This window comes from Drosophila pseudoobscura, chromosome 4, assembly GCF_009870125.1.
Source record: "Drosophila pseudoobscura strain MV-25-SWS-2005 chromosome 4, UCI_Dpse_MV25, whole genome shotgun sequence".
Lineage (NCBI taxonomy): Eukaryota > Metazoa > Arthropoda > Insecta > Diptera > Drosophilidae > Drosophila > Drosophila pseudoobscura.
In genome coordinates this window covers 6,848,535-6,860,753 of record NC_046681.1, presented here as the reverse complement: position 1 = coordinate 6,860,753, position 12,219 = coordinate 6,848,535, and the positions used below count along the sequence as shown (strand labels likewise).

Below are 12,219 nucleotides of genomic sequence, written 5' to 3'. Positions count from 1 at the left end.
TATACCGAAACAGACCGCCTCATTTTCAAAATATACCTTAAATATACTGACGAATTCAAGTTCTATATTACATATTCCTCGTTTTTGATATTCCGACGAATATTACTAGCTATATAGAACATTTAGTCATGCCATCATAGTTTTATACGATTGATGAATCAATTTTCTATTTAACTGGTGTATTCTTAATACTTGCTTTTATTGCATTTTGCATAAAAAAAGGTTCTAGCGAAATAAGTCAAACAAAAAACAAGTAGCGATGACCACATTCACCCGATTCAAGTTCCGTTATCGATACTATCGACTGGTTACGAGTGGTGCGCGCCAAATCTAACTTTTTTGAATGTGAGCGACAAGGATTTAAGTGTTGTCAACCGGGCCATTACCGATTCAACAAATACGACGATTCCCTCAATTTTGATCTTCCGTCGAATATCAGCTATATGGAAGATTTAGCCATGCCCACATAATTTTATACGATTGGTTAATCTATTTCCTACATGATTGGCCTATTCGAAATAAATGTTTCATTCATTTCATTTAATAATCTTAAGTCTTAATAAGACTTATTAATAATAATAAATATACTAATCACTAATATCACTATCGTCAGATTTTCAATCTTCGGTTCAGAGCAATGGACAGGACTTTTGTGTGTTTTTAATAAATTAAAAAGAACCTCATAATTTTTTAAGAGGACAAATTCATTATCGTTTCCCTGCGGATCTTTAATAAGTTGAGGAAATCTTTTATACAGGTCATGCAAATCTGATAATTGGCCTTTGACTATGTCTTCAGGGTTTAGGAAGGAGAGAAGTTTAAAAACCTTCTCGTTAATATGCAACCTTTTCATTAATTGTATACTCAACTCGATCAAAAATGACTGTGCTTACATTAATGCCCAAATACAATTTGTGGAATTCTACGAAATTAACATTGCTGCTTGGATCTAGTAAATTTAAGCACTTTTCTTATATATCAGCTTAATATTAACTTATAAATTTTAGACATATTTTCATATATTATGTGTGTTACAGCTTTGCTAGACTGAAAAATTATATTAAATCTATTTATTATAGGCAAAATAAAGTATAGAAAGTAGAAATATAATTTGACTGAAACGCTTTTTAAATTTGAGAGAGTGGAGTGTATTCTGCAGATACATTTTTACCATCTTAAATACACCGAAAAATTGCTTAATATACCGAAAAATACCGGTATTTTTTTAGGTCGAAATTGAACCGATGGTATATTTACTGTAAATCGGTATATAATGGTACATTTTGTCAATTTCATCAATCTGTTAAATTTCATTTTCAACGGTATATAGAAATCCAATAAAAGCAAGTGTTTAAAATGAACCAGTCAATTAGAAAATAAGTTCATTAATCGGATAAAATTATGTGGGCATGGCTAAATATTCTATCTAGCTAGTAATATTTTACGGAATATCAGAATCGGAATATGTAAAATTGAATAAAATCGGAATAAAATCAGTATATTTACGGTATATTTTGAAAATGAGACTGCATATTTCGGTATGTTTCTCACGGTCAGGCCGTATATTTTAATGATAAGGGTCACACTAAATATCACCTACAAGACAAGACTTTATACCCACGTTTTGTCTTAAATTAAAGGTATTAACGCTCAAAACCCATTCCATAAAGCAAGAAAATCGTGTTGAACTGAACTCTTTTTTTATCGGGTGAAACAGAAAAAGAGCACACATTTTTGCAAGTGTCAGAGCTTTGCGGCTTTGTGTGTGTTGGAATTTTGTAGTGTGCGTGTGTGTGTGTGTGTGTGTGAGACGACCAAAAAAGCCGACATCAGCGCCCATTTTTTGTTGTTGATTCATTAAATACGCTGCGCACACACACACACTGCTCACACGCGGAATGTGCCTGTGTTGGTGAGTTGGAGCAGCGCCCCACACACAGCGCGCCTCTGGCAGAGAAAGAAACAGTTACCGCACGAAGAACCACCGCATTCGCAGCTCCGTGAGCGGCGAAAGAAGTCGACGTCATAAAATTTGTCATCGCCTTGCATTAGAGCAACCTAATTCTGCAAAAATATCATCTATAGGCCGCCGCTCATCATGATCTTGCTGGAAATCAATAATCGGATTATAGAGGAGACACTCCTTGTCAAATACCGCAACGCCCAGGCCGGGTGAGTGTTCCACATAACTGTAAGGCAGTAATGTGACCTTATTGCTCCACCATTTTGGTTTATCTATGTATGTACTTCCTCTCCTCCTGCACTCCCTACCGCGTGTTATCAGCTTCGATTTCTTTATCAGTCCGTACGTATACTCTAGCTCTAGCTCGGAGTAAAAGTTCGGGTGTAGTTCCAGCGCTGGTACACTCATCCACTCGTCAAGCGAGCGCTCTCCCTATATGTACAATCCAACATACTTACTTGCCACTGATACAGCCCCTGCCCGATCCCCTCTTCCTATCCATGCATCCCATTTGTTAATTCATTACAGCTTGTTTATCGAATCATTTGTGCATCATCTGCGTCCATGCGTCGACCCAGCTGGACATGACTCATCGCCAGTCGGAAAAAATATAACGAATCTCGTTGAAACCCCAATAAAATCATGTTCCAAAAAGTGGGGAAGGGCGTCAAATTTTGTAAAGCTCATTAGGGCTTCTTAGATCCGCGTATCTATTTGCATATTTGGGTTCGAGCCCGACTGCAGTGCAAAAATCCTATTCAAGGAAGAGCTTTTGAAGACCAACGACGTGCCGCACGCTGATTTGAGCAGTAACCAAGCATCACCCGCCAGCTAGTAGTACACATAGTCCTAGATCTTAAATAACCCCTCATAATATAGCAGACGACTTGTGTTCGTGTACAATAGCCGTTAGAATGTTTACAGTATCGTATTCCTGGAGCTAAAGTGGCATATTTCAGAACAAACCTTCAGATTTCTGTCTCAAATACTCCAATAATAACTAGATAGACGAACGGCATCCTGAGTAATCCCTCGTATTATAACAGACGACTTGTGTTCGTGTACAATAGACCTTAAACTGTTTACAGTATCGTATTCCTGGAGCTAAAGTGGCATATTTCTGAACAAACCTTCAGATTTGTGTCTCAAATACTCCGATAGTAACCAGATAGACGAACGGCATCCTGAATAATCCCTCATATTATAACAGATGACTTGTGTTCGTGTACAATAGACCTTTAACTGTTATACAGTATTGTTTTCCTGGAGCTAAAGTGGCATATTTCTGAACAAACCTTCAGATTTATGTCTCAAATACTCCAATAATAACATGATAGACGAACGGCATCCTGAATAATCCCTCATATTATAACAGACGACTTGTGTTCGTGTACAATAGACCTTTAACTGTTATACAGTATTGTTTTCCTGGAGCTAAAGTGGCATATTATTGAACAAACCTTCAGATTTGTGTCTCAAATACTCCAATAATAACTAGATAGACGAACGGCATCCTGAATAATCCCTCGTATTATAACAGACGACTTGTGTTCGTGTACAATAGGCCTTTAACTGTTATACAGTATTGTTTTCCTGGAGCCAAAGTGGCATATTTCTGAACCAACCTTCAGATTTGTGTCTCAAATACTCCGATAATAACACGATATACGAACGGCATCCTGAATAATCCCTCATATTATAACAGACGACTTGTGTTCGTGTACAATAACCTTTAGGCTCGTTTTCCTGGAAAGTGGCATATGAATTTCGGAAAATACCTTGGTGTCTTTCATACTCTAAATAGTAGTATTTTATTAAAGATTTTCGTATAAAAAAAAAACCAATCGAGTTTAGTCGGAGCTATAATGTGACATACTTTAGATGTTCCTAACTTGTGTGTGAATTCTCCGCAAATAGATGTGAATTGCATACATTCTGTATAATTAGTTTTCAAACAAAAACAGATTAATGGAAATCTATTTATATACATCTGTATGTACAAATGTGTGTACTATTTTGCCGATAAGGTACTGCGGTGTGTGGTAGTAATGACTAATACTTATAAGTAGTCGAACTGAATGTTATCTTTGAAATTCTTCTTGCAGACTGAAGCCAGAATCGATAGACATACGAATAGCTGACTTCGATGGCGTACTCTATCACATTTCAAATGTGAATAACGATAAAACAAAAGTGAGGGTAAGTATTCCTGCGAATTCGGTTCAGAGCGAACTCTCTTGATCGTTGGTTTCCTCCGCTAAAATAGATCAGCATATCGCTAAAGTTCTACAAACAGCTGCAAGAGCATGGGGCTGACGAGCTGCTGAAGCGTGAATATGGCAGTCTGCTAACTGACACAGAAGAAGGTTTGTGCACGCAACCGAGCTGTAGTTCTTTGTTTCTACTGTTAATTAATTGCTTTGCGTTTGGTAGGCTACAACGTTTCTGTACTTATAAATCTGGAGGAAATCCCCGAGGACTGGGAGCAAATTGCAAAGAGAATTGGACTGCTGAAGCGCAACTGTTTTGCCTCCGTCTTTGAAAAGTATTTCGACTACCAGGAGCAAGGAGAAGAAGGACAAAAGCGTGCCGTAATTAACTACCGCAACGATGAGACTTTGTAAGACCAATTAGAAACCCGAAGAACCTGTTGACCAACTACATTTCATCCATAGGTACGTGGAAGCGAAGCCAGATCGTGTCACCGTTGTTTTCAGCACTATCTTCCGTGATGAGGACGACGTCGTAATTGGCAAAGTATTTATGCAGGAATTGAGAGAAGGGCGACGTGCTTCTCACACAGCCCCACAAGTGCTCTTTACGCACCGAGAACCGCCCCTGGAATTGGCCAACACGGATGCCAGAGTAGGCGACAACATTGGCTATGTCACATTTGGTAGGTTAAGCACTTGCGTCCAATCATTTGTTGCGGTTTTATCTTGTAGTCTTGTCGGTGATCACAGCATTTTGCAGAATCAATATTCTTATAACAGCTTATATTTTTCGAATCAACTTTTGGAGCCAAAGTGGCATATTTCTGAACAAACCTTCAGATTTGTGTCTCAAATACTCCAATAAAAACTAGATAGACGAACGGCATCCTGAATAATCCCTCGTATTATAACAGACGACTTGTGTTCGTGTACAATAGTCCTTTGACTGTTATACAGTATCGTATTCCTGGAGCTAAAGTGGCATATTTCAGAACAAACCTTTAGATTTGTGTCTCAAATACTCCAATAATAACTAGATAGACGAACGGCATCCTGAATAATCCCTCGTATTATAACAGACGACTTGTGTTCGTGTACAATAGGCCTTTAACTGTTATACAGTATTGTTTTCCTGGAGCCAAAGTGGCATATTTCTGAACCAAACTTCAGATTTGTGTCTCAAATACTCCGATAGTAACCAGATAGACGAACGGCATCCTGAATAATCCCTCATATTATAACAGACGACTTGTGTTCGTGTACAATAGCCCTTAAGCTGTTATGCAGCATTGTTTCCCTGGAGCCAAAGTGGCATATTTCTGAACAAACCTTCAGATTTATGTCTCAAATACTCCAATAATAACATGATAGACGAACGGCATCCTGAATAATCCCTCATATTATAACAGACGACTTGTGTTCGTGTACAATAGGCCTTAAACTGTTATACAGTATCGTATTCCTGGAGCTAAAGTGGCATATTTCAGAACAAACCTTTAGATTTGTGTCTCAAATACTCCAATAATAACTAGATAGACGAACGGCATCCTGAATAATCCCTCGTATTATAACAGACGACTTGTGTTCGTGTACAATAGACCTTAAACTGTTATACAGTATTGTTTTCCTGGAGCCAAAGTGGCATATTTCTGAACCAAACTTCAGATTTGTGTCTCAAATACTCCGATAGTAACCAGATAGACGAACGGCATCCTGAATAATCCCTCATATTATAACAGACGACTTGTGTTCGTGTACAATAGCCCTTAAGCTGTTATGCAGCATTGTTTCCCTGGAGCCAAAGTGGCATATTTCTGAACAAACCTTCAGATTTGTGTCTCAAATACTCCAATAAAAACTAGATAGACGAACGGCATCCTGAATAATCCCTCGTATTATAACAGACGACTTGTGTTCGTGTACAATAGACCTTAAACTGTTATACAGTATTGTTTTCCTGGAGCCAAAGTGGCATATTTCTGAACCAAACTTCAGATTTGTGTCTCAAATACTCCAATAAAAACTAGATAGACGAACGGCATCCTGAATAATCCCTCATATTATAACAGACGACTTGTGTTCGTGTACAATAGCCGTTAGAATGTTTACAGTATCGTATTCCTGGAGCTAAAGTGGCATATTTCAGAATAAACCATCAGATTTGTGTCTCAAATACTCCAATAATAACTAGATAGACGAACGGCATCCTGAATAATCCCTCGTATTATAACAGACGACTTGTGTTCGTGTACAATAGGCCTTTAACTGTTATACAGTATTGTTTTCCTGGAGCCAAAGTGGCATATTTCTGAACCAACCTTCAGATTTGTGTCTCAAATACTCCGATAATAACACGATATACGAACGGCATCCTGAATAATCCCTCATATTATAACAGACGACTTGTGTTCGTGTACAATAGCCCCTAAGCTGTTATGCAGCATTGTTTCCCTGGAGCCAAAGTGGCATATTTCTGAACAAACCTTCAGATTTGTGTCTCAAATACTCCAATAAAAACTAGATAGACGAACGGCATCCTGAATAATCCCTCGTATTATAACAGACGACTTGTGTTCGTGTACAATAGACCTTAAACTGTTATACAGTATTGTTTTCCTGGAGCCAAAGTGGCATATTTCTGAACCAAACTTCAGATTTGTGTCTCAAATACTCCGATAGTAACCAGATAGACGAACGGCATCCTGAATAATCCCTCATATTATAACAGACGACTTGTGTTCGTGTACAATAGCCCTTAAGCTGTTATGCAGCATTGTTTCCCTGGAGCCAAAGTGGCATATTTCTGAACAAACCTTCAGATTTGTGTCTCAAATACTCCAATAAAAACTAGATAGACGAACGGCATCCTGAATAATCCCTCGTATTATAACAGACGACTTGTGTTCGTGTACAATAGACCTTAAACTGTTATACAGTATTGTTTTCCTGGAGCCAAAGTGGCATATTTCTGAACCAAACTTCAGATTTGTGTCTCAAATACTCCGATAGTAACCAGATAGACGAACGGCATCCTGAATAATCCCTCATATTATAACAGACGACTTGTGTTCGTGTACAATAGCCCTTAGACTGTGAAACAGTCAAAGTGGCATATTAAGAGTGCTATATTTTGAGAAATTCAATTGATCTGCCTGTCAAATGCTGATGAAACTGTTTTTAAGGACGAATGCAATTCCGAAAAATCCACTTATCCATTACTCTTGTTTTTTTTTACTTTTTACATAACAGTGCTCTTCCCTCGGCATACCAACAAAGAAACGAGGGACAATACCATCAATCTAATCCACATGTTCCGAGATTATTTGCATTACCACATCAAGGTGCGTATGATCTGAATTGGCGAGAACTTACCCAGTATTAACCGTGTTATTTATAACAGTGTTCAAAGGCATACATTCATTCCCGCATGCGCGCAAAAACCTCGGACTTCCTCAAGGTGCTAAATCGTGCCAGGCCTGAGCCCAAGAATACGGAGAAGAAAACCATAACGTGAGTGTCGACAGGGCCAAGGTCTTCTGCGGCTGTACTAATTTTATTCTTTCCTTTGCAGGGGGAGAACATTTAAACGCATGGAATGATGCGTGCAGTATGTTTAGTTGTTTTTAAATACATAAATATAAAGAAATGAACTGTCTATTGAAATGCAAAAGAGAACATACGCTTTGCTTCGGCAAAGCAATGGAAACCCCAGCAGAGCATGAAAGACAAATAGTAGAAAAAAGAAAGTATTTGAAACGGAAAGTTAAGGCTAAATGTAAGCTCAGCAACATAATGAACAAAGAGTTAATAGTTATGCGTAAATAATTGATAATTGGTAAACTTGTGAGTGTTTTGTGTAGAGTCAACGTCAGTGTCAGTGTCAGTGTCAGCGTCAGCCTCAGCAAATTTGTTACAGTCATTAGCCGAGTCGGCGCCACAGCAGAGAAGCAACATTTTAAACTAATAAATCAACTAAACTTAAGTGCAAAAAGCATTGAAAAATGTCATGTCATAACAGACCAAACGAGTCGAGTGCGATGCGGTATGCCAACAACTTGTTATATAGTCGCAATTGTGGAAAACGCTGTCCCCACTAGCCTATATGTACGTATGTGTAGAAAACGCATTTAAAAACATAATCCTGCAAACAAAACATTATTAACGAACCTTTGATACCACAAAAAGCAGAAAGCAAAAAGCAAACTGAATTAATAAAACGAGAAACCCAATTTGCAATATAAAGAACTTTTGTTTTACTGCATCCCCGAGCTTTATTGTTTGCTTGGTCGTTTAATCGTCGTTAGGATTTCACGATACCCGTACGTTTAATGTTCTTCAATATGAAAATTCACTGCTTGTCTAGTTTATAAGTATTTATGTTGTTAGGAGTAAAGTATAGGTTTCATCATCCGCTGCACAATATAACAGTATAACAGTTTCGTATCTAGATCTTAAACTTAACATTTTGCTTCTCGTTCATGCTCTCCACGCTCGCCTGAAGATTCAGGAAATCGCTTTGGATTCGGGCACAAACTGCAATGGAACGGAATGGAATCGAAAAGAAAAGAGCAGAACAGAACCGATGAAGAGAAATATTGCTGATGGCATTAGTTAGTCGAGTAATGGCTGGGTTGGCTGTGCTACTTACATTGGCAGTGTTCTTTGGGATACAGAGGTTAGTTCTTGGGTACTTCCAATTGTTTGTACAGTGTGCTAGTGAATTTACAAGCCCTTAGGGATCATCGTACTGTTCCAGTTTGATGTAAGCAAGTGCTGTGATAGAGAAGTGGCAGCGAGATAGAGAGACATGACAGAGTGAGTAACATTCTCGTAACTAGCGTGCAAGCAGGTCCAGCTCGAGGAATCGTTTATCATTTTCATTTTGTATATACAAATGCGTGAGTTCGTGTGGGAGGAGGAGGAAAATGAGGCGGCGGAGACCAGACAGGAAAAGGGCTTGGCCGCATAAGGGTGACAACAAAACTGGGACAGTTGGTACACAAAACTTCTACGCTATGTATATATTTCTATATATGTATACTCGTATACGAGTGGAGTGTGTATTAAAGCAGATTTAGAGTAGCGGCGGCTCCTCACCCTTCTGTAGGTCCATGTCGTCCATTTCCGAGTTCTTAATTTGCTGGAGCTTCTCGCGGAACTTCTTAGTGATTTGCTTGCGCTGATAGTCCGCCTCGATCTCCTGCTTGGTGCGCGGTATTCGGAATCGGATGCAACAGCAGACCATAATCACTGAGAGATAAAGATAGATAATATGCTCAACATCCGGTAGCACTGGAGTCTCGTGTCCACTCACTGATTCCCATTAGTATTCCCAGGACAGCGGCTATTATGTGCCAAACGCGAAACCCCCCAATGGTCACCTTCTCCAGCCAAACCTCGTTCGGGTCTACATCACGGAAGTCTGTATCATCCATTTTTTGGCTGATTTATGAACTGCGATACGAACGAATCCTACTCCCGAGTACGTCTGGCTGCTTTGCCTATCCAGTGCAGACTGCTGTCCACGGACCCACGCTAGACGAGCTGGGTCCCGGTGCCTGGAACCCACGCAAGGTATTCTAATAAGTGGGACGGGAGTGGGATAGGGAAAATGGCAAACTTGTAAAATAACAAACAAAGAAACAGAATAGCTCCCCTTCACACCGCCCAAATGAAAGCTGGAACGTAAAAATGTAATGCTAGATATTTAACTAGCAGGTCCTCCCTTGGTGGATGTGGACGTGGCTGTGGCTCTGCCTGTGGATATGGATATGAAAGCGAAAATGACAACAAACTCGACTCGAGACCTAGAAAATGGGTGCGGCATCGCGCCGCGTGCCTCAACAGCACGACACAGTAAAGTAATTTTTGCTCTGCATACAAGCTGGAGCACGGCGAAGACAACATGCATATATGGTTAGTTAGGCGGTTAGACGGTTATGCGGCCACCTGCTGGTCACACCCAATTTGATGGGATCCTTGGGCGCTGGGATGGTAGCTGCAGGGGTCTGGGCGGTATCCGGAGACGCCAGAATTTAGTCTAATGACTGTGACATTTAGTGGTTGGCGTGCTTCGGGAGGGCGTTTGGAATTATGTGTGTGATTGCAATTACTCGAATTGCGTTAGGGGAGAGTGACCATTCAAATGACTGTATTTAATTTAAACTAAAAGCAAAAATTGATAAAAGGGCAGTAAATATAAAATCGGAAAAGTCAACATTTACAACCTAAGGCTACAATTTTAATGTAACAAGCCCTTTTTTCGAGTACATGGGTATAGAAACATATTTAAATCTAAATTTACGTTACTAATGTTATCGGAACAACGATAGGTGCAGGACCCCTACTGGAACATCATTGCATATGGCAACACAATTGCCATTCACAATAGTCGGGGAAAAGACTCGCCGGTTTGTGCGCAGGGGCAGGAACATTACCGTTAGAGGAACGAGTGAGCCCGGTATTTCGGGATATAATGGTATATTTTCAAAGATTTCAAAGAACAAAGGGTATGGAAACTTCCATAAGCAGGTTTCTTGAATTTTCGCTCACAAATCGTACTTACGTGTATTATTTATTCCAAGCGCTTAAGTTTGGTGGGTCTTTTTTCCCCGCCACAATATCCCTTTTCAGCTCAACAATGTCCCTACATTCCATAATCACTTACGGCGCATTCCTTACGTTGACACTGTTTGTTTGTTGACCTTTTTCATTTAAACCTTATTTTAGTCAAAATGCAGGAAATGGGAGTACTTATAAGTAATTAATCACTTAGAAAATTTATTCATCAATGGGATGAAACTGTCTGGGCAGAGCTAATGGTTTTATTTAGTCAGTATTATTCAACGGAATATCAAAATTGAGGAATTGGAACGATTTTTCTATTAAGTTTTATTTTTTTTGACCTTGTTTGCTAAAACCTTTTTTTAGGCAAAATCCAATTAAAGCAAGTATTTTAATTAAGCTAGTTAAGAAGAAAATAGGTTCATTAATTGGATAAAATTACGTGGGCATGGCTAAATGTTTTATCTAGGTCATAATATTGGAGGGAATATCAAAACTGAAGGAATATGTATAATAGAACTTGAGCTCGTCAGTATATTTAGGGTATATTTTTAAAATTGGACGGTATATTATGGTATATTCCTGATGGTCGAACGGTACATTTTAACGATAAGTTCGCGGTCACACTGCTCGTCGCAGAAAAGGCAGAGAAAAGCCAAAAAATAGTAGCTGAGTATAGCAGAAAACATAACGAATAAAAAAAAAATTGAAAAAGCAAAGAGAGAAATTTTCAACACACACACAGTTCAGTTCTGTTGGTGAGAAGAGGCAGTAAAACTGTGTACCGTTATATCCTCGCATCGGGTTCGTGTGTATGTGTGAGTGTGCACGGAGTACATATGTAATAGGGCCATGAAGTTTTATTGAAAACCAGAGCAGAGACAAGGAAGGGTAAAGGCAGGAATATCGGGAATCCATTCCGCCCCTTCCGAATGCACCCATATTGGTATTGAAAACGGGCAGAAGGCAGTGAAAAATGTTTCATGCGAAAACTGTGCCCATGTGGGCCATGTTGATGGGAGACACCCATTTGGTAACGTGCAGCTGCTGCGGATGAATGCAGCAGGAAAATCCCCCGCAAGCATCCGTCAAGTCAAGCAGGAATCAAGAAAATAGGATATGGAGCTAACCTACATTACCAAAAAAAAAATCTCTATGGTGTACCACTAAAAACAAAAACAACGGGCAACGCTCCCGAATTGCTGCCGTGAAGGTGGAGTGGTGTGAAGAGAAGAGGAGTGGAGCGGAGAGGAGACGAGAGGAGAGGTGTTCGCAAAAGCGAAAAAGCAAAGAGAAAAACGGGCCAGTGTGTGCGAGCGTGAGCGTAAAGCCCGTGGGTGTGTGTAAAAGGTGTAAAAAATGTACATTTTGTGAATTGGCCACATAAAAAACGAGTAACGAGTGTAGCGCCAAAGCCAAACGTTATATTTAGCCGCCGAACGCAGCATTATTCGACCTACTAACGCAGCACCATAGCTC

At 39.5% G+C, this 12,219-nt stretch overlaps 2 protein-coding genes across 8 annotated transcripts; one reads left to right on the top strand and one right to left on the bottom strand.

The window, feature by feature from the left end:
* Nucleotides 1–1,543: 1,543 nt before the first annotated feature.
* Nucleotides 1,544–8,418, top strand: Arpc2 (Actin-related protein 2/3 complex, subunit 2). Of its 4 annotated transcripts, none has more exons than XM_015181174.2 (9): nt 1,544–1,640; nt 2,086–2,172; nt 4,069–4,162; nt 4,230–4,329; nt 4,397–4,583; nt 4,639–4,859; nt 7,426–7,517; nt 7,577–7,686; nt 7,748–8,418. In XM_015181174.2, exons 2-9 carry the CDS (start codon nt 2,099–2,101, stop codon nt 7,773–7,775), a joined length of 906 nt encoding a protein of 301 aa, XP_015036660.1. In that variant the 5' UTR covers nt 1,544–1,640; nt 2,086–2,098; the 3' UTR covers nt 7,776–8,418. The 4 variants fall into 4 exon arrangements, with proteins under 4 accessions (XP_015036660.1, XP_015036659.1, XP_001356036.1 ...); XM_015181173.2 differs by having other exon boundaries at nt 1,546–1,640; nt 1,718–2,172; nt 7,748–8,413; XM_001356000.4 differs by having other exon boundaries at nt 1,561–2,172; nt 7,748–8,413.
* Nucleotides 8,419–8,534: 116 nt separating this feature from the next.
* Nucleotides 8,535–10,888, bottom strand: LOC4816765 (transmembrane inner ear expressed protein). 4 transcript variants are annotated; one of them, XR_001451364.2, is made up of 5 exons: nt 10,126–10,378; nt 9,491–9,755; nt 9,274–9,426; nt 8,825–8,949; nt 8,535–8,709 (listed from the first exon to the last, which is right to left on the bottom strand). XR_001451364.2 is itself a non-coding variant. In XM_015181175.2 (4 exons), exons 2-4 carry the CDS (start codon nt 9,609–9,611, stop codon nt 8,621–8,623), a joined length of 363 nt encoding a protein of 120 aa, XP_015036661.1. In that variant the 5' UTR covers nt 9,612–9,755; nt 10,742–10,888; the 3' UTR covers nt 8,535–8,620. The 4 variants fall into 4 exon arrangements, 3 of the variants coding, with proteins under 3 accessions (XP_015036661.1, XP_001356037.2, XP_033235406.1); XM_015181175.2 differs by lacking the exons at nt 8,825–8,949; nt 10,126–10,378 and adding an exon at nt 10,742–10,888; XM_001356001.4 differs by lacking the exon at nt 8,825–8,949 and having other exon boundaries at nt 10,126–10,392.
* Nucleotides 10,889–12,219: the final 1,331 nt, after the last annotated feature.